This window comes from Narcine bancroftii, chromosome 1 (genome assembly GCF_036971445.1).
Source record: "Narcine bancroftii isolate sNarBan1 chromosome 1, sNarBan1.hap1, whole genome shotgun sequence".
Classification (NCBI taxonomy): Eukaryota; Metazoa; Chordata; class Chondrichthyes; order Torpediniformes; family Narcinidae; genus Narcine; species Narcine bancroftii.
In genome coordinates, this window is record NC_091469.1 from 56,874,174 (window position 1) to 56,895,252 (window position 21,079).

The 21,079-nt window shown below is 41.3% G+C and overlaps 1 protein-coding gene across 4 annotated transcripts in view; it reads right to left on the reverse strand.

Moving 5' to 3' along the window:
• vldlr (very low density lipoprotein receptor) overlaps positions 1 to 21,079 on the reverse strand; it is a 58,388-nt gene that overhangs the window by 20,852 nt on the left and 16,457 nt on the right. For all 4 annotated transcript variants that reach the window (XM_069927466.1, XM_069927456.1, XM_069927482.1 and 1 more), the window contains 4 exons: positions 19,020 to 19,139; positions 12,325 to 12,447; positions 10,947 to 11,069; positions 1,296 to 1,667 (listed from right to left, as the gene is read on the reverse strand). In XM_069927466.1, coding sequence (XP_069783567.1) covers positions 1,296 to 1,667; positions 10,947 to 11,069; positions 12,325 to 12,447; positions 19,020 to 19,139 — 738 coding nt within the window. The remainder of the gene's footprint in view (positions 1 to 1,295; positions 1,668 to 10,946; positions 11,070 to 12,324; positions 12,448 to 19,019; positions 19,140 to 21,079) is intronic.

The following is a 21,079-nucleotide window of genomic DNA, read 5'->3' on the forward strand; positions in this document are numbered from 1 at the left end:
GCAGGGCTTGATGGCCTGGAAAGCTCATGGGCCCAGCTTGGTGTGGAATACCATGAGCAATTTCTGGTTGGTGTTGATCACCTCAGCTTGTGTTAGGATGATCGGCTAGATTGTGTGCTTCCAGATCTCAAAGTGTGCCTGGGTATTGTTAGGTCTGCTTTGTTCATGAATGAGTGAGACAAACACCAGGCTGAGTCGAAATCAGGGTTCTTTGTTCTTTATTACCGGATTGTAACACTTGCGACTAACCATGTTAGTCGGAGAATGCATTCTGCCGTTATCAGCAAAATGGTGATTTTTTATACCCTTGGATATGTGCTTAGAACATCATCATATCATTACTTGTCCAATGACTAAAACTGTTGCTATCCTTTCCCTGCTAGCTTCCTGCCTCTCAATCCATCAATGTCTCTCTTATCTTGTAAGTACAAGGATGCATTCACATCTTGTTACAGCCCTGTACATTCCCATCTCATGATGTTTTACCTAACAGGAGTACAAGGACACCTCCCCTTCTTGTTACTGCCCTGTACAGGGTAACTCCCTACACATTCCCATCTCATGATGTTTTACCTTACAGTATCCGGGTGTTGTTGGTTGGGGGGGGGGGGGGGGGGGGTCGATCTCCAGGCTCCCGATGATCAGAAACTTCTCCATGGTCTCTAAAAATTTTTTACTGGAATAAATTGTGGTGCACTGAGGTGGCAGCAGGCAAGGACAAAACTCAAAAGACTGTACAACAGGGTTTATTCCAGTAAAAGTCTGAACACCAGTTCAAGCTTTGGTGGCTCCCCATGTAACTGGCTCAGGAGGGGCCAACTCAGGTTTATATTCAGGTCAGCTAATTGAGAGCTGGCCAGGTGGAGTCAGCCCCTTAGGTGGTCTTTCTGCAGGTACAGTAGGCTGGTGGTCACACCATCACAAGTTGGGGCCAACATTAGATTCAAACAATTAGTTATCTTACATCAATTTCCTCAAATCCCTACACATTTTTACCCCAACTATAAAAGCTGCTTTCAAGTCTCACAGGTTCTGCCTGCAGTTTGAGGTCAGTTGCTTTGATCAATTTTCATTCTTCCTCCCAATAGTTTGGAGGAGAGTAGCTCTTTTTCCAGACTGGAAAAATCTGGACAAATCAGTTTTATTTCTCTTCTCCCTCCATCCCTCCCCAACACAGTGTCAAAACTAATAACTACTTTGATGTATCAGACTTGAGCAAATAGGACCTGTAAAGTACTTTACAATTGAATGTTTTAGAATGAGTGAAAATAAGTTCCAATTAAAAAAAAACTTACGACATTCGATTTCATCACTTGCATCTCTGCAGTCAAGATCACCATCACAGTACCATCTGCGATGAATGCATTCACCAGAATCACATTGGATTTCAGCATCAGAGCATTTAACCAGGGGAGGAAGGGTGTGACCACAATGTTCTGTAGATTCATCGGAATGATCAGCACAGTCAATGTCATGGTCGCATACCCATTGAAATGGGATACACTCCGAATTATTGCACTGAAACTCATGTGAGCCACAGGTGGGTGGAGTGCAATCTCTTTCATCGCTTCCGTCACCACACTCATCTTCACCATTACATACAAATGTTGTGGAAATGCATCTACCACTGGAGCAAGTGAATTCCTGGACGCTACAAGTAAGGGCACCTGAAAAAGAGTTGCAATATCAAACAACTTAAGAGCTTGGTTATAAAGGCAAGGTTGCCATGTGATAACATTAAATTACTTCAAGGTATATTAAGTCAATAAATTATGCTTTGTTTTTAAAAAAAGGGGGAGGGGATTGGAGAAGGTTGGAGCCAGGATCAAATTAGCCAACCAATGAGAAAATTGATTTTTTTTCCCCCCTCTGTGTTGCAGTTAGGTTGAGTTTTTTTTTAAATTTTTATTCATCATTTGTATCAAATAATACAGCAACTTAAACCATACAGAACGATACAATAAATTTTCTCCCCAACCTCCCTCCCTCTCAAAAGAAAGAACACCTAACTTTACATATATATTACTAGCATATTACAGTATTCATTGACTTTTTTTTTTAAGTATAAAAACTAACTAAGAGGGAAGGATGTGGATGGACTTTTATTCATAAAATCTATAAATGGTCCCAAAATTTTATGTTTTCAATTCGATTCCATAAACTACAAGTAATTATTTTTCTAAAGGTCTAGAATTTTGCATTTCAATATGCCATCTGTTTATTTTTATTTTATTTTTTTTTAAAACCAAATTCTAAGTTTTCCACATTACCGCTATACATTTTTTTACTGTTGGTACAGCTATATTTAAAAAGTTTTCTTGATATTTATCCAAATTCTATTTTATTTCTTCATATATATTCCCAAGTAAAAATATTCTTGGAGCATTTCTGTGACTATCATCATAACTTGTCTTAACAATGCACTCAAGTAGTTCCACTTTCATACAGGACCACATCAAACGTAAAAGGTTCCCATTTCCTTGTTACTTCGAACACCATTATCCGGATAATTAGAATTAATCCATTCAATTTATGTGGAGTATAATATAATTGATGAAGAAAATTATATTGAACCATTTGATATCTAGCATCAACTGTATTTCTAACACTCTCTTGACACAGTTGAGACCATATTTCCTCTTGGATTTGTATAGTTAAATCTTTCTCCCATTGTAATTTATTTGTATACATCTTTTTTAGTTTCTTGTAATTTTATTTACACATTAGTAATAAATTTCTTGTAAAACATGCATCTTATTATACATTCAAATTGACTGTTCTGGGAGTCTCAAATTTGTTCCCAATTTTTAAAAAAAATATGATTTTAGTTGATAATATGCAAAAATTGTCTTATTTTATATATATCTATCTTTTAATTGCTCAAAAATTAAAAAGAAAGATCCTTAAAAAATATTTTATCCTCTGTATACCTTTACTCTACCAATTATCAAATAAATAATTATTCAAAGTGAAAGGAATTAGTTGATTTTGTTTTAACAACATTTTAGGTAATTGATATTTATTAATCCCTCTCTCCATATGAATCCCATTCAATATTTTCAAAATATATTTTAAAATTGGTACTTCCATTTTTCCTTTATGCAAAATTTGTTCTGGGATAGATTCTCTAATTTCATTCATTTCAATCTGAACCCAAGCAGTTTTCTCACCCATTTGAGGAAGACAATAATCTTAATTGAGCTGCTTTATAATAATTTTTAAAATTCAGTAATCTTGGTCCTCCTTGATCAAATTTCCATTTAAATATTTCAAGACAAATTCTTGGCATTTTATCTTTTCAAATAAATTCTCATATAATTTTATTCAAACTCCGAAAAAAATGTTTCTGGCACATGAATGGGTAATTATTGAAATAAATATTGTATTCTTGGAAAAGTATTATTCTTAATACAATTCACCTATCTTATTAACATTATTGGTAGGTCTTTACATCTTTTTAAAAAAAAATCAAATAGCTGTAAGCAATATAAATAATTTAAGATAAATTACTATCAATTTTTATTCCTAAATATTTAATTGCTTCTTTTTGCCACTTGAATTTTGTTAATCTCTCACATTGTGAATAATTCGTATCAACCATAGGCATCACCCTGCTTTTATCAACATTAACTTTATCACCCGATAAAAATCCATATTTTATTAATCTCGTATTCAATGGTAATTCTGGTTTTGTTAAATATACAATGACATCATCCGCAAACAAACTAATTTTGTGCTCTTTATTGCCTATATCAAATCCTTTAATTTCTTTATCACTTCTAATTATTTCCACCAACAGTTCTATTGCTAATGCAAATTAAAAAAGGTGACAATGGACAACCTTGTCTAGATTATCTTTTTAACAAAGGTTTTGATATTTGTCTATTTGTAACCACTTGCTTTTGGCTGATCATATAATGCTTTTATCTAATTTACAGAATATTTAGAATCCCAAATGTATTATGTACTTTAAAAAATCCCAATCTAATCTATCAAATGCTTTCTCTGCATCTAATGTGACCGCTACTGCTGATATCTTTTCATTTTGTGCTACCTTTATCAAACTTAAAATTTTAAACTATATTATTTGCAACTCTTCTATTTTTAATAAGAGTTTGATCCATATTTATTAATTTTGGTAAAAAAATTATCTAACTGTTTAGCTAATAACTTTGGTACAATTTTACAATCCATATTCAGTAGTGATATAGGTCTATATGAAGAAGGTTGTTGACATGCTTTCCCTTTCTTCAGAATTACTGTTATTAACATGGTTTTGAAAGATTCTGATAGGTCATGTACCTCTCATTTGATCTAATACCCCCATTATTGCAGGTACTAACAATTCCTTAAATACTTTATAAAATTCTGGTGGGAAACCATCTTCATCTTGTGCTTTATTATTCTGTAAAGTCATTAAGGCCTCAAACTTTATTTCAGAAAAAGTATTAGACAATTCTAATTTTTCATCTCACATAAGCAATTTAACTTGTCGCATGTTTTCTTCTATTTTATCATCTTTCGAAAGATTTTGATTGAAAAAGTTTGGCATAAAATTCCTTAAAATTATTATACATTTCCTGTGTTTTATAAGCAACTTGACCAGTATTTTTTCTTAGTAGCAATTATTGTTCTAGAAACTTGCTGTTTTTAATTGCCATACTAATACTTTATGAGCTCTTTCACCCAGTTCATAATACTTTTGTCATGATCTCATTATATCTCTCTTTCCTTTTTGAATGTTTTTGTTGTATTGTCTCAATTTAAAAAAAATTCTAACAATATTCTTTTCTCATTTTTTTTGCACTTGTAGTTCCTTCTCTAATTTCATTATCTCTTTTTATATTATTTGGTCTCTTAGATATGTCTTCATAGAATCCCAATTTATAAACTTACTTGTTTATCTGTTGTCTTAGAAAGTTGCAAAATTTTTTCTTCAGCAATATTGTATTTAATCTCCATCTATAACCTATCTTTTGTTCTTCCTCTAATAAAATTAAAGGGGAATAATCAAATAGAACTCAGGCTTGATATTCAACCTTTTGCTCTCTAGATTAAAATTGTGTAGAAATTAAAAAGATATCTATTTGTGAATAGGTTTTATGCCAAAAAGAATCTCTTTCACTTGAGTGAATTCTTCTCCATACATCCACTAACCCCATGTCTTTCATTAAATCTATTGTTATTTTAGCTACTTTATTTTTCATCATTTTAATCACCTGACCTTTCCAGTTTAGGTTCAAAATTAAAATCTCCTAATATGATTTTTCCCTTAACATTTAATAATTGCATAAAAATCTTGTACAAATTTACCATCATTAGGTGCATATACAACCATTAGAGTCCATTGCTCTGAATAAATCAGACAATTTACCGTCTTTCTGCTGTCTCTACAATTGTGTCCAGTATTTTTCAGTGGTAAATTTTTATTCATCAATATTGCTGTACCTTTAGCTTTTCAATTAAAATGAAGATACCAATATGGTTCCTACCCAATCTCTTTTTAATTTTTCGTGTTCTTTTTCTGTCAAATGTAAAAAGGCAATGTCTATTTTTGTTTTAATATTTTTTCTGCTTTATTTGATTCTGTACCCCATTAATATTAATACTAATAAAATTTAGTTTTCCAGCCATCAGATCTCTTTACTAAATCTACTAACCATCCATCTTTCCACTCCCATCCCTCCCATTTTTATAACACTAATAATATTAAGAAATATATTATATGTTCTTGACATATTTGGGTGTATTGAGAAAAAAAACCCAAAAAGATAGAACAACACCACCCCCCCACCCCATTGTAGCATAGATAAAAGCTCACACTCTACTAGATGGAGAACTAACACTTTTATTAGGTTACAACACAGGTAGGGTTTATGAACAGGCTTCAGAGGGGTTCAGGCGGGAAACCAGTGTTACATACAGCCCCTGAAGGGAGGGGCCAGGAGGTGGGACCAATCATTAGTACAGGACACCTCTAGTGAATCCCTGTTCATTACATTCACCCCTTCTTTCAGAATTAAGGGTCTGTGGATGAAAAGAACAAGGATCAGAAGCCGGTAATAGACACAGAGGAAAAATATTTACATTACTATTTACAGATTCAAGCGGTCCGGATATCCTAGTGGAGCACCTTAGCACCAGGGGGCCTTGTGCTTGGAGTATCATGGTCAACCTGTGATGAAAGGGTAGTGGGCTGGGGCTCTGGCTTGATGTCGGGGTGGGGGGGGGTGGGTTCACTCTCCTCCTGAACCAGGTCCCCTGAGGGTGGGGAGAAAAAGATTGGTAGCTTGTGGGGCACCTGAGACAACAGATCCCCTGTTCCAGCAGGTTTCAGGTCCCTTATGGAGACTGTGTACTTCCTGACATCCAGGTACTCTATGTTGGCATATGTGGGGTTGGCATGGTTGCTTCTCCTCATGCTTCTTGAAAAAGGACTGGACCAGGACCAGTGAGCCAGGCTGGGAGTGTAGTCCCTGATGCCAACCTTCTGTCGAATGTGAACATTACCTCATGAGGTGTAGCATTGGTCACAATGCAGACTAGTGACCGAATTGAGTGGAGCGCGATGGGGAGGACATCCTGCCAGCACGAATCTGGAAGTCTTTTTTTGTTTCAGGGCAAGTTTGACAGTCTTCCAGATCATGGTGTTCTTTTTCAATCTGCTCATTCACCCGGGGGTTGTAACTGGTAGTCTTGCTAGATGCGATGCCCCTCACCAGCAGGTACTGATTCAGCTTGTTACTCATGAAGGCTGAGGCTATGAATATAGCCGGGATACTAGAACAAGGTGAAAATAGAGTCTGGGACCTTCTTAACAGACAAGATGGATGTGTCTGGGCACAGGAAGCAGGAGTACTCTATGACCGAGAGAAAGTAGGTGTTCCCGTTCGTGGAGGGGAGAGGTCCCTTAAAAAAAAAACTGAGCTGTTCGAAGGGCCTGAATGATTAAATCAGGTGTGCTTTTGTGGAGTGAGAAAAGTGTGGCTTGCACTCAGCACAGCCCTGGCATGACCTGGTCATTTCCCTGATGATTTTTTAAAATCGATTAGGGCAAATTGCGGGACTTGACAAAATGAGCCATGTGAGTGACCTCTGGATGGAAGAGCTTGTATATGATCCACAGTTGACCAGTGTGTGCAGAGGCACAGCATCCCCTGGACAAGACATCTGGATGGCGTTAAGGGCCCCTGGCCGGTAGGTAATGTCAAAACTGTAGGTTGAGAGTTCGATCCTCCACCTAGCAATTTTGTCATTCTTGATTTTGCCCCTCTTGGCATTGCTGAACATGAATGCGACGGAGTGCTGGTCCATGAGGAGCGTAAATCTTCTACCAGACAGGTAGTACCTCCAGTGCCTTATGGCTTTTACAGTGGCCTGAGCCTCCTATTCCACAGACAGGTTCCAGAGCTCGTGGCCTTGAAGTGTCCGTGAGAAAAAGGCAACTTGCCTGCTTGCCTGCCTAATTGAGAGTAGCAGCCAGGGCTATGTCTAAAGGGTCACTTTCCACTTGGAAAGGTACATTCTTGTCTCCCACATGCATGGTGGCTTTTGCAATGCAACATCAGAGGTAATTAAAACCCGTCTGGGCTTCGGCTGAATGGGGGGAAAGTGGTGGCCTTTAAGAGGGGATGAACCTTGTCGGCATATTGAGGGACCCACTGGGTGTAATAAGAGACAAACCCCAGGCATCTCCTCAAACCGTTTGTGGTTCCAGGAAAGGGAAGCTCTAACAGGGGGCGTATCCCATCACCACATAGCCAAGTCATGTAGTTCTCCACCACATAGCCAAGGATAGCCAGTCATGTAGTCCTGAATACACATTTGTCAGAATTGTAGGTGAGATTCAGGGCTTTTGCTGCGTGGAGAATGCTCTGGAGATTGGCATCATGGTTTTCCATGGTGTGGCCACAGATGGGGATATTGTTGAGGTGGGGGAAAGGTAGTCTTCAACCCAAACTCATCCATCATCCTGTCCATCCACCGCTGGAAAATAGGGTCCCCATTGGTAATTCCAAAATGGACCCTCCAGAACTGATAAAATTGTCCTTTAGCCTCAAATGCTGTGTACAGGGCAGTCCTTGAAATGGATTAGCAGCTGATGAGAGTCAGCTTTCAGGTCGATGGTTGAAGATACCCAATACTGTACGATATTGTTCACCATATCTGAAATGCAAGGGAAGGGGTATACGTCCAGGAATGTGTATCTGCTAAATGTTTGGCTATAGTCAATCACTAACCTGGACTGGTTTTCCCCTTTTACTATCACCACTTGCACTCTCCATGGGCTGGTGCTGAGTTTGTTGATCCACCTCCTCCCACAAGCACGGGGGTCTCAGTCTTTATAAACTGTCTGCCACGCTGTACCTCCTGCTCTTGGTGATGGGCTTACAGTCGGCTGACAGGTTTGGGAACAGGGGCGGGGGGGAGGGGCACGTCGATGATCAGCGTGGAGAGGCTGCATGGGTTCTGATTTTGAGGGCCCCCTGTTCTGAGGGAGAGGGTCTGCCCTTTGCAGACCCAATGTCCCTTCCTACAGCTAGAGCATGCAGAGTCTTTGGCCGGGCAGCAGGCACAGGGGTGCTGTCCCTTGCCACTGAAATAATACTCCCAGGCTCTGGAAGCAGCAGCTGTTAAAGCAGAGGCCGCTGTAGCTGGAGCAGCTGGTCCTTGAAGGTGCTCACTCGAGAGTGCAGGTTCGCTGGCCTCAAGGTAGTCATTCTTGAGATTTGCCAGCTCAACGTGGCTAGCAAGGTCCTTCCTTCCTGACTCGAGCAGTCACTGCCTCACATAGCTCATCTTTTCATCTTCCCAGACGTGGTCCAAAGTGACCTCACACCTGTACTTTTTAGCCAGCGACCACAGATCCAGCAGGTAGTCGTCAATCAACTCTCCAGGCCATTGACAGCATAGGGTGAGCCAGTACCTCGCTAGGACCTTGTTCAGGGCCTTCATGCAATGGGCCTTCAGCTCCTCAATGGCAGACTCGTATGTCAGGCAATCTTGGATGACTGCATACCCTTGAGATGAGTGCCGACCTCCAGCGCTCATCTGTGGAAGACATCCCTGGTCGCATTCAGGTAGGCCTGGAAGCAGTCTAGCCGACATGCAAACTCCTCAGCTGCGGCAGGGGACTGGGGGTTTATTAACAGCATACTGGGCTTGAACAATGCCTTCATCCTGGTTTGTAAGCTAATAAAATTGTAGTATAGATAAAAGCTCACACACAACTGAAGGGAGAACTAACACTTATTAGCTGACAACACAGGTAGGGTTCATGAACAGGCTTCAGGGTTTAGGCGGGAAGCCAGGGTTATATACAGACCCCGGGGGGGGGGGGGGTGTGAGGGGACAGAGGGTCGGGAGGCGGGACCAGTTGTCCATATAGGATACCCCTAATGAATCCCACGTTACACCCTCCAATTCGTACGTTATTAAAATTACATCTTTAAAACACTGGTCTATATGAGTTGCTGTCGAAGCAACACCAGCACTCATGATTCTGCAGAAGTTAGTTCATTACTCCCAACTAACTCTCTCAAATTACTGTACTGTCTCTATTACTTTACAAATAATCTTAACTATTCACAAATTTTTACTTATTTATAGATCCTTCAGGTCAAAACTTTCCTCCCCAATAATCTCTTTTTTTTAAAAAAAAAAATTCCTTTCCCCCAGCTCTGTATAATCATTCAGTATTATCTCCAATTTCAAGCGTCACTCATTCTTGGTCTTCATCCTGATCAGTGGAGCTGACAGCTTCTTTTTTTTTAAAAAAATTTCCTCTTTTGTGCTCTGTGCATGTGTGAGGAGTTGCAGGCAGCCTTTGAAGGGGGAGACCTTGTACAGCAATGCCAAGGTCTCCCAGGCTCCAGGCGCTCCAACCTTCCAGACAGCTCCAGGATCCTTCAAGATAGGCCTCTCTTCCTTATCTGTCTCTTTTTCTTGTTTAGTTTCTTGTGTAGTGACAGCTGTTTTTTTTTTCTTTCTTTGGTGACATCTTGTGTTATTTATTTGATCTTCTGACAAGTTTTAAAAAAAAATCTTTATTAACTCTTTAAACTTTAGAGAGAGAAGGGATTCACAGTCTAACCCCACGTCATCACGTGGCAAGCTCCCCCCCCACAGAAAATTGATATTTCTGAAAGATTAAGTGTGCCAGAGCAGAGGTACAACAGAACAGTCTTCCTACCATCTTCCTTCTTGAGGCAACACACTAACAACCACTAGTATGTGTGGCACATGCAAGCAATTTTTGCTGCCCAAACTAGAGCTATTTAGAAGACCCATTTTGTTGGCCTTTCGATCCATTATAGAAGTCCAACAGTAGCGAGGTCTCAGACTATAAAGGCTTTATACCCAATAATCAAGGCAAAAACTCTGCTTTGTTAAAGACTAGGCCTTATTTGATTTTATGCAGAGATTCTAATGCTACAATTTTTAAATCCAGGTAAGTTTAAGAATCTCCCCCCAAACTTTATGGGCAGGATATCAGAATGAAGTAGTTCACCATTGCACAATCAAATAAATTGCCCACAAATTATTGACTTTATAATTGACTACAGTCATTAATCTGCTTCCAAGCAGAACTTGGCAAAAGCTTTCAATGGAAACCATAATAAAGCAGTCAATTGATAATTGTTATTTGTCCAGTGTTCAGTACCATCATTTAAATGACCGGGAGCAACTTCTGCTTTACACCAAAAAGCAAATGTTTTGTATCATACAAACCACACATGCTACAAAAATAGCAATTCCATTACACCCTTTCCTCTTATTTTCATGCATCTTACTCTTAATTAACTCATTTTGAAAGGAGTGAGGCAATAGCACTGCTATGTCAGCCGATGAACAGGTATTTTAAATCAAATGGACTGGTGTTTAATACTTCAGACCACCTAAAGAGACAACACATGACAAAGACCTGCAGTGTCATAGGAACCTACCACAGTTTTCTTCATCTCCACCATTATCACAATCTCGTTCACCATCACATCTCCAGGACACAGGAATACACTGAGTCAAACCAGGACTGCAGCTGATTTCATTGACATGGCAGGTTCTCAGATCTGAAGGTTAATAGAGAAAAAAAAAAGGCCAAATTAGGAAGGATAATTTGGTACAATCAAATGCTCAATACAAAAAGATACTAGAAACATTTGGCACAGGTGGTTGTGGTGATACGAACATGTGACTGTCAAAGGATAGCTGGCCTGTCTCTCTCCACCCCCCCCCCCCCACCCCCCACTAGTGATTCGCTCCCTGGTAACTCCTCCCCTTGTGACCCTGGAATAAAGGTTGACCTCAGAAGGAGGTCCTCAGTTGAGCACATGGGATCGGGCCAGCTACAAGTCTAAAGTAGAATAAAGCCTAAAGTTCCTCACTCTATACCTTTGGAGTTATTGATAGACCTTATCAATGATATCTTCAGAGAAGCTCAACCTGTCATGTATAGGATCCTTTACAGTCAGACTGACTACTTTGGAAATGAGTCCTTCAGCCCATGCTAACCATGATCTTTTCATTTACCCTCAACCTACTTCACACATTCTTATTTCCCTTTCCATATATAACCATTCATCTACACCAGGGGCAACTTGTATGGACATGAAAACAATACAAACAGCAGAAGTCAGATTGAAACCTGCATGAAGATGAAAGGCTACATGTCACCATTTCAAAACTTGGAAAGTTAACTTTTTCCAGATGCTGCCCAACAAGCCAAGGGTTTCTAGCATAGTTTTTATTTCAGATTTCCACCATCACCAAGTTCTTATTTTTAATCGGCAGTGCTCAAAAATTTTGAGGACTGCAGTACATCATATTTCCTCCATGCATGGGTGGAAGTGAATCAAGAGATCTACACATTCTATTTGATATGGAGATGGGAGGCTTCTGGTGCCAACTGCTTTCCAATGCTTTAGGGATTCAGACCCTTTGTTCCAAATTGCTAAAGCACTAGGAAGCAGTTGGCACCAGAGGGCTTCCTGAACCCTGGTCCTTGTTCTTAGAAGCTAGTTGCCAGCAGCTCCATTAGAACATGGATACATTTTCCTTAATAATATGATCACAAATGCTCAAAAGCTAGGTATACAAGTTAATGGTCCAACATTCATTACTACATGCTACTACTTCCAAAATTTCTCAATTAAAACTGTACATGGCTCATATTGGAGCAGAAACATCCTACGCAGTTCCCTTTTCAGGTCTGATAGCCTGAAGTCGAGCCAACTTCATAGTACAAGATTTGATTAAGAATACATCCTCTAATCTTGTAGTTTAAAAAATATTAGACCAAGCTCAATCCTGATGCTGAATACTTACGGCACACTTCTGGACTTTCATCTGATCCATCTTCGCAGTCAGCATCTCCATCACATTGCCACCTTCCAGCCACACAATGTCCATCAAGGCATGTAAAGTCAGAACTACTACACGTTTTCTTAGCTTAAGAAAATAGAATCCAAATTAATACAATATCATGGGATGATTAAAGTGACGATGATTCAAGTACTCAGCAATCAAGTTAATTATGCTAACTACTGGTTTGTAAAATAAAAATCTATGGAGGACTATTCAAATTTCATTTTCCAGATCATGGGATGAAAGGCATTTAAATATTCCAGTTGAGCTTGTAATTTACATCATGTTTGAATGCAAAATATTTTCACTTGATAAAGTCTCATTACATTCTTCTACAAAACATGTTAAAATAGGGAAAGGAGGCTGGTAGATAGATTGAATAGTTTATTTCCACATTCATAAACTCCACCCACCACAGCCTTTTGTGGGAAAGAAAGTGACATTTCATCAAAGTGCTTTCCAGGACCAAATACAGAAAAAGGCATTATGATTTGATATGCCTGGAACTGGAAACAAAAGCAAGTGTCATTCTAATGGGAGGACATGTTCACTACATCATCAGTACAACCCATTTAAAAAAAAAAGTGTCAATTGTTAATGCATCAGAGTAAAACAGGGGGTTCACAAGTCCAGACAGAGATGGGAATCAGACTTAAATGTAAGAATTAGCAAGCAAAACTGGTCTGAATTATGTCAGGATAATATGATAACATGATAAATACAAGATATAGATTAGTACAATACAATCTTTTTCACATCAGTTATGTCTCATGCCACAAAAATGAAATAAATTAAAATCAGACCAATGTTTAAGATGTGGCAAGGTGATTGGAACCTCCTACATTCAACTTGGTCATATTTTAAAGTGAGACTTTTTTTGGTAGATTTAGGAAATTTCTTAGGGACAGATTACAGGAATTCAATTTCCACAAAAGCCATAATTATATATATATATATATTTTTTTTTTAATTTTAATTTTTATTTTTATTTATTTATTTTTTTAATAAATCGGGGAATATTATAGGGACAAGACCCAAATTGAAACTAGCCAAACATAAAACAATGGCCAGAAAATGTATAGCAGTTACTTGGAAGTCTGATTCACATCTAGGTATGGCATGTTGGAATGCAGAAATGCATAGCTGAATCTCCCCCCCCCCCCCCACCCCCCAGAGAAGATTACCTAGAACTTAAGAAATGAGTACAATATTTAAAAAAAAAAAATTGGGTGTCCATATTTACAAAACAAGTGTAAATTTTTAGTTGTGTTCTTCCTAGCCCTCGTCATCTGCGTTGATCCTCTCCAAAGAGAAATTAAATAGAATATAAAATTATGATCTATGGAGTGTGGCACTTTTTGGCGATGCATTCTGCTTTTACTTTTCTTTTCCTTTTTCTTCTATATCTAACATTTTTCTTGGGTGGGTGGGTGTTGGGGAGATTGGGCTAGAACCATCATGAAGCAAATATTGGGTTTACTTTGGTACTTTTACTCTAACTTTGTACTTGATTGCATGTATGGTCAAAAATTTTTAAATACAGGTAATGAAAAACCTGTGGATTCTGTAAATAGCTTTTGGATGAAATTAGAGTTAAGGATTCAAAGTTCTTGGATAGATCAAGGGTGATTTACAACCCACACCAAGTTTAGATATTTAAGAACAATAACCAAATTGAGGCATTTGGGAAAAAACCATCTAAAATTATAACTGTAATATTGTGCAAAAATTTGTAGAATGCAGTTGGCCAGTTATAGAAAAATCAAGAGTAGTCATTTTGACTACTAGGGCATCCACTTTTGTGACCAATTGGCTGTCCCATTTTATTTTTGAGTCAAGATGTGGTCAGTTTACCACATTCCACAAATGTTTCCAAAACTGGAAGTTGACCTTTTAATGCAACAGATTAGCTTAAAAACCACCTTTAGATCTTGCTGCAATTCAACCCCTGGCAGCAGAAGCTAGGAACAAATAATACTCCATTAGTGCAAGGTTAAAGGTCAGAATTTATGTACTTAACCCACTGATGCACGATCAATTAGACAAAGATGGGAGGTTTCTGGAACTGGAGGATTTTATTAGCAAGAGATGGACAGCATCCCTTGTGTTGCTGGCTCACACTGACCTGGCTTGAACTGGGGGCAGGGTTGTGACAGGACAGCCTTTATGGGGAATAAAGGGGACGAGTCACGAGGCAGCCAGTGAGAGCAGGGTCAAACATAAAAGGTCATGTTATTTATATACACAATAGAGTTTCACCACATACATCCCCTCTTTTTAAAAAGGTATCGAGGTGTGGTGCATTCAGGTGCTCTTACAAGTTCAGTCTGTCCAGCAGCCTTCTTTGACAATGTGACCAGCATTGACCAGCCAGGGGTCTGTTGGCTGTGGCTACTCTATCTCAGCTGGCTCAGTAGGGTGCTTGGTTGAGCCGGTGGTGGGGGGGAGGGGGTGATGGGAGCATGTGTGTTGACTGATGGGTTGGCATCTGAGGCCCTGAAGAGCTGGGTGAGGGAAATGTACCTGTTGGCGGAATTGGGGGGGGGGGGGGGAAATGGGAGGGAAGGGGGGAGGTCCAGATGCTCCTGCATGTGCCAGGTGGATACTGTGTCCTCGCATCTGTCCGGGAATGCCATGTAGGTGTACTGTGGGTTAGCATGGAGCAGCTGAACCCTCTCAACCAGAAGGTCAGACTCATGGGTCCGCATGTGCTTGAAAAGTAGCACAAGTCCGGGGAATAGCAGCCAGGTGCATAAGGTAGTTCCTGATATTGATCTCCTGGGGAATGTAAAGAGTTTCTCAGGAGGCGTTTCGTTGGTGGCCATACACAAGAAGGACTGGAATAGTATGGAGGGCCCCTGAGGACTTCTTGGCAGTGAGGAATGGGGAGCACTTTTGACTTGAGGCCAGTAGTAGTCTTCCAGGCTGTGCTGTTCTCCCACTCCACCTGGCAATTCCCTTTGGGGTTATAGCTGGTGGTCCGGCTAAAGCCAATGCTCTTGGACAGGAAATATTGATGCATCTCGTCGCTCATGAAGGATAAACCCCTATTGCTGTGAATATAGCAGGTGTATCTGAAAATGGTGAACAGGTTGTACAGAGTCTTTATGACAGTAAATGTGGTCATGTCCAGGCAGGGGATGGCAAAGGACAACCCCAAGTACTCATTGATGATCGTGATGAAGTACACATTGCTGTTCATGGAGGGCCGGGGTCTTTTGAAGTCCTTTGGGTGAGTAGCCTTGGTCAGGTGTGACCTGTTGGGCTGGTAGAAGCACTGTTTGCACTCCATCAAAGCCCAAAATTCTCCTACTCCATTGAGGGTATCAGGACACTGACCAAAAATTGCCAAGTCTGCACGATGAAAAAAAAAGGATGATCCCAGGGTGGCAGAGGCCGTCATGCAGTGCCTGTAACCAGTCCATCAGTGCATTGCACAGTTCCCTTGAGACAGGGAGTCAGGGGGCTCGTTGAGCTTTCTGGGCCGGTAAAGTATGTCATAATTGTAGGTGGAGAGCTTGATTGTCCACCTCAAGATTTTGTAGTTTCTGATTTTACCCCATTGATGGTTGTTGAACACGAAGGTGACTGCCCGTTGGTCAGTCAGCATGGTAAAATGCTTACCAGTGAAGTAATGCCTCCAGTACTGATCCACTTCAACGATAGCCTGGGCCTTTTTCTCGATCGAGGAGTGATGGATCTTGGGGCCTTAGAGGGTGCACAAGAAAACACCACTGGTCTGCCCGCCTGGTTAAGTGTGGCAGCCAAGGTAAAATCCGATGCATCACTCTCCAACTGGAATGGGATGGATTCATCCACTGTGGTCATCATGGCCTTTGTGATGTCAGCTTTGATATGGTCGAATGCCTCGCCAGCTTCTGCCACTGGAGGAAAACTGGCCCTGATGAGGGGATAGGTCTTCTCCGCAAAGCTGAGAACCCACTGACTGTAATAAAAGAAAAGCTCCAGACAACTTTTCAGGGCCTCGAGGCCGGGGGTGGGGGTAAAGAAGTTCTAACAGGGGCGCACGTGTTCAGGGTCAAGGCTGATGGCTCCATTCTCCACAACTCAGCCTAGTATAGCCAGGCAACATGTGCTAAAGACACACTTCCCTGTGTTGTGTGTCAAATTGAGGCACTTTGCTGTGTGGAGGAATTTTTGGAGGTTCCCATCATGGTTCTGCTGGTCATGGTGAGGTTATCAAGGTATGGGAAAGTGGCTTGCAACCAGTGTTTATCCATCGGATCCATCTCCATTTGGAAAACTGACATCCTATTTGTGACTCCAAAAGGGAGTCAGAGTGGTAGTCAATCATCCACCTCAAAAGCAGCGTACTGTCATTCCTCGGGGTAAATGGGTAGCTGGTAATAGACAGACTTAAGGTCTATGGTTAAGAATACCCTGTATTGGTGATCTGATTCACTTTGTCGGAAATGTGGGGTGGGGGTATGCGTCAAGTCGGGTGAACCTGTTGATGGTCTGGGAATAATCTATGACCATCTGGTGTTCCTCCCCATTCTTCACTACAATGACTTGGGCTCTCCAGGGGCTTGTTCTCTACTCTATCAGCCCTTCAGCAAGGAGGTGTCTCACCTTGGACATAAATGCCCTGTCTCTGTCACTATAATCACAGACTTTTAGTGGCAACAAGCTTACAATCTGGGGGGGGGAGGGGGGTGGGGGGGAGGTCCAGAGTGTGGAGAGGCTGCCCACCCATCAGCTGTGGTGATTGGGTTTGGGGCTATTGGTCAACCACATGGTGAGGGAGGGTTGGACAGTCCACAACTAGTTTGTTACAGACTGTGAGGGGAGGATGGGGCCCATCATACTCCATGGTGATGCTCTTCAAGTTACACTGGAAGTTTGACCCCAGTAAGACTGGTTCGCAGAGCTGTGGCAATACTAGGAGCTTGACGTCACAGTATACCATGCCTCTGAGTCATTATCACAGTAAAACTGCCACAAACTTTGGCTGATTTGGATTGGGAGACACTTTCCCTCTTGGGCTGCACCCCAAGGGAGTAGTGCTGAACAGGGCGCTTCATTCACCCAAACACAGTGCTCCCACTGTCGAATAGGCAGGGAGTGGGCTGGCCATTTACCTGGATGCCCATCATGGCTCTGAAAAGTTGGTGTGGTTTGCATTGATCCAGGGTTACCAATGCCAGTGTCAGTTCATTGTCTGAGGAGTTTAGTCGGTTGTCGGCGGTCCGATAAGATGTGGCCTCCATGGCATGCACGCAGCCCAGTCACCGCTCACCAGAGGTGGGGGGTAAAAAAAGAGATGGAAGTGGTTGGTGATCTGTAATGCACACACTTAAGCATTCCAGGTCCCCAGAAATGGCAGCGGAAGTGACTGCATTAAAGATGGCAGCCCCTGTTCACACATGTGCTGCTGGGCTTGCTTAGACTTTCGAAGTGTCCCTTCTAACTGCAGTTGGAGCAGACTGAGTCCTTGGCAGGACAGCGTTTCTTCAGATACTTGCCATGCCCCAGAAGTAGCACTTCAGGTGGTCACTAACTGCTGCGGAGGTCAGATCAGGTCAGGAGGGGATTTGCGATCCCGTCTCCCAAGATGGCGGTGCCTGTGTCCCCTATGACTGGAGAATGATTCTGCACTGTGGATGGCTACTTCCAGAGTATTTGCCACTTCAATTATTTGGGGTAGGCTCAGTCTTTTCTGTTCGAGTAGCCTCTGCCTCACGTAATCAGAGCGGACGGCTGGTACACAGACATCTCTGATCAGCAGCTGTATGTGCTGTTCTGCACTCACAGACTAGCAGTTGCAGTCCCTCGCAAGCTCCTGCAGGGCCCCGAGAAAGTCATTAAATGTTTCCCAGGTTGCTGCCTGTGCAAGTGGAGTATGTGCCAGGCATGGACTTCAGTCACCTGTAGCTTGTATTGATCTTTTAGGGTTTCCGTGGCTTCTCCGTATGTCTGGCAGTCCCGGACCATCTAGTAGATTCTGTGCCCGATGTACGAAAATAGCAGATGGAGCTGGTCTTCGTCATCCTGGATCACAGCTGCAGAGGCTGCGAGAATCTTTCAAAACCGCAGCACCAAAGCACGAATTTGACGGCTGCTTCGGGTTCTCTCGGGTCAATCACAAGGCAGTCCAGCATCAAGTATTTGTCCATGGTCCGCAGAATCAAAATCTTGCTAATAAAATTGATGCACGATCAATTATGCAAAGACTGAAGTTACTGGAACGGAAGGGTTTTATTAGCAAGAGCTGGACAGCATCCCTTGTATTGATGGCTCACAGTGACCAGGGTTTGAACTGTGGGGCAGGGTTGCGGCACGACAGCCTACGTGTGTGTGGGGTTGATGCTGGTCGCCATCAATGGCTGGGGGGGGTGGATAAAGGAGTGGAGTCACGAGCCAGCCATTGAGAGCAGGGTCAAACATGGAAGGTCGTATCATTTACATACACAACAGTGGTTTCACCACACCCATCTACATCAGAAATCTTATTTTGGATTTAGCATGTAATTTGTATTACAGCAATTAGGGTCAGTTTACATTAGTGTTGCTCGATTTAGGCAGGGTATTATTTACTCCATGGGGTACCAATTGCACAGAAACTATAGAAAAACCTTTAAATTGCACAAGTTAAAGTCACAACACAAAAGTAAACCATTTATTCAAAAATTTACCACAGGAACTTTCATCACTTCTATCAGTACAATCTTCATCTCCATCACATTTCCACACCATGGGGATGCAACGACCATTTCTACACTGAAACTGTGATGCCTCACAAGATACTTTAGAGCCTTGGAGAGGAAAAAAAAATGCATGTTACATAGAACATCACTGTACAGCCCCTTTGGTCCACAATGGTGTGCTGAGCTATGTAGACATACTCCACAACTTTTCACTTAACCAGAAACTACTGGTCCCAGCATTAATTTCAGTTCAGCATTCAACTTGATCACTTCACGTTACTTCTCAGTGGATTAACTAGGTCTCGCCACAAAAAAGTATGTATCTTGTTAAAAGCAGATTTTAAAACTGGAGCAAGATATCTCAAATTCAAGCAGAGAAAAAGAAAACGAGCCCCACAAAATGTGGTAGATTCAAATGTGCTCCAAAAAATCATTTTAGTTTTAAGGTCGAGCTAGATCAGACCAACAATTCCTAATAGCCCCAGTAATTGGCATATACTCAAGTTTATTATGTGTAGAGATCAGATGGGAGCACATCTGAACTATAGCTCTGCTAAGTGGGAAGGAAAAAATTGCTAAAATGATCCTTCCTAGATGTACCAGTAGGCAACTGAGCAAAGTACAAGTGCAGAGATAAAATGGGTTTTACTTAATCACAACGCGGAACAAAACAATGCTGATAAAAAGGAAAACTGCAAGGACACACAAAGACACCTGGTGGAGTGGCTGCTGGGAACTTTGCACAACTACTGCATGGAAAAGTACTGGGCTGTAATTTGAAGTATAGAAAGGGTATTGAGACTTTCAAATCTTGGAATTCCACCCAGGATTGGGTTGTGACTAGTGCAAGGAAGAACAAGAGGACAGAAATACTGATTGCAGAGTTTTCCTGGCATTGACCAGTATCTGGACATGAAGTTGTCTAATAAAGTAAAATAAGCCTTATCCTTCCAAATCCATATTAAATACTTGTTCAGATTAGGCTTCGAAATAGAAGCAAAAATAGAAGTTTAAGTGACAAATGAAATTAGCATTCATTCCATAATCAAGGGGCCAGAAACATTTGCCACTCATTGCTTAAATTTGTGTCATCTATGTCCGTGCAATCATTTAAAATAGGATTCAACTTTAAACTCATTTTAATAGTTGAAATGAATTTTAAACCAGTGTTCAGTTCATTTCCAATGTCTGATCAAAATAATTGGAGATAGAAATCAGAAGACATCAGATTAGCAGAGATGGACTTTGCCATCATGACAGTTGCAGGAGTAAAGTGAACAGTGCATTGCTGCCCAGTAATTCCTAGCGTGCAACCATAAGCATTTTGCAAGAAACTAACTTGGCCCGGGCGAGCGCTGGCCCGGTTATTCACGGCTCCAAACTGGTACTACAGCTACTTTCCACCTTCAAGCTAATTGGTGTGGCAAATTATATTCAGATTGAAGACTGCCCATACTGTTGAGAGTTGCAAAAATAGAAAACTAGAACAGAAAGCATTACAAATGTCTGAAGTCAGTGAGAAAAACCGGTCAGGGAACAGACTGATGACACACCGGTTCACATTGTTGGGACAGAGGTGGATTCAACTTTTAAGTTTCTAGGAGTCTATATGTCAGAAGACTCCCCCTTCTAGAGTCCCCACAGAGAAAACCACCCATCCATGGAAATGTATTTCCAGACAAACACTTTTGAACACAAGTCCATCAGGCAGTGATCAGCACAGAACATCCTGCAGATGCAGAGACAAGGACTCGCTGGATACTGTAAGGTGGTTCCGTGAGCAGACCATCCAGGTCATTATTGCTAGTAGTCACAAACAAGCACCACGACTTGGCCTGGCTGCCAGTGAGAAGCCCTCCTGGTCAGATAATTCCTGAAAATGGGACCACCACCCATGCATGTTGTCCCAGAGATGGACTGCAGTAGAGTGGAGATAGTTGATCACCTCTCTGCAGAATGCAGATTCACCAAGTGTGGAGAAGGACAGAAGAGATCTAATTAAGGTTCCTCCCCAGCAGCGACATTACTGAGGACTCAGATTTACGGGA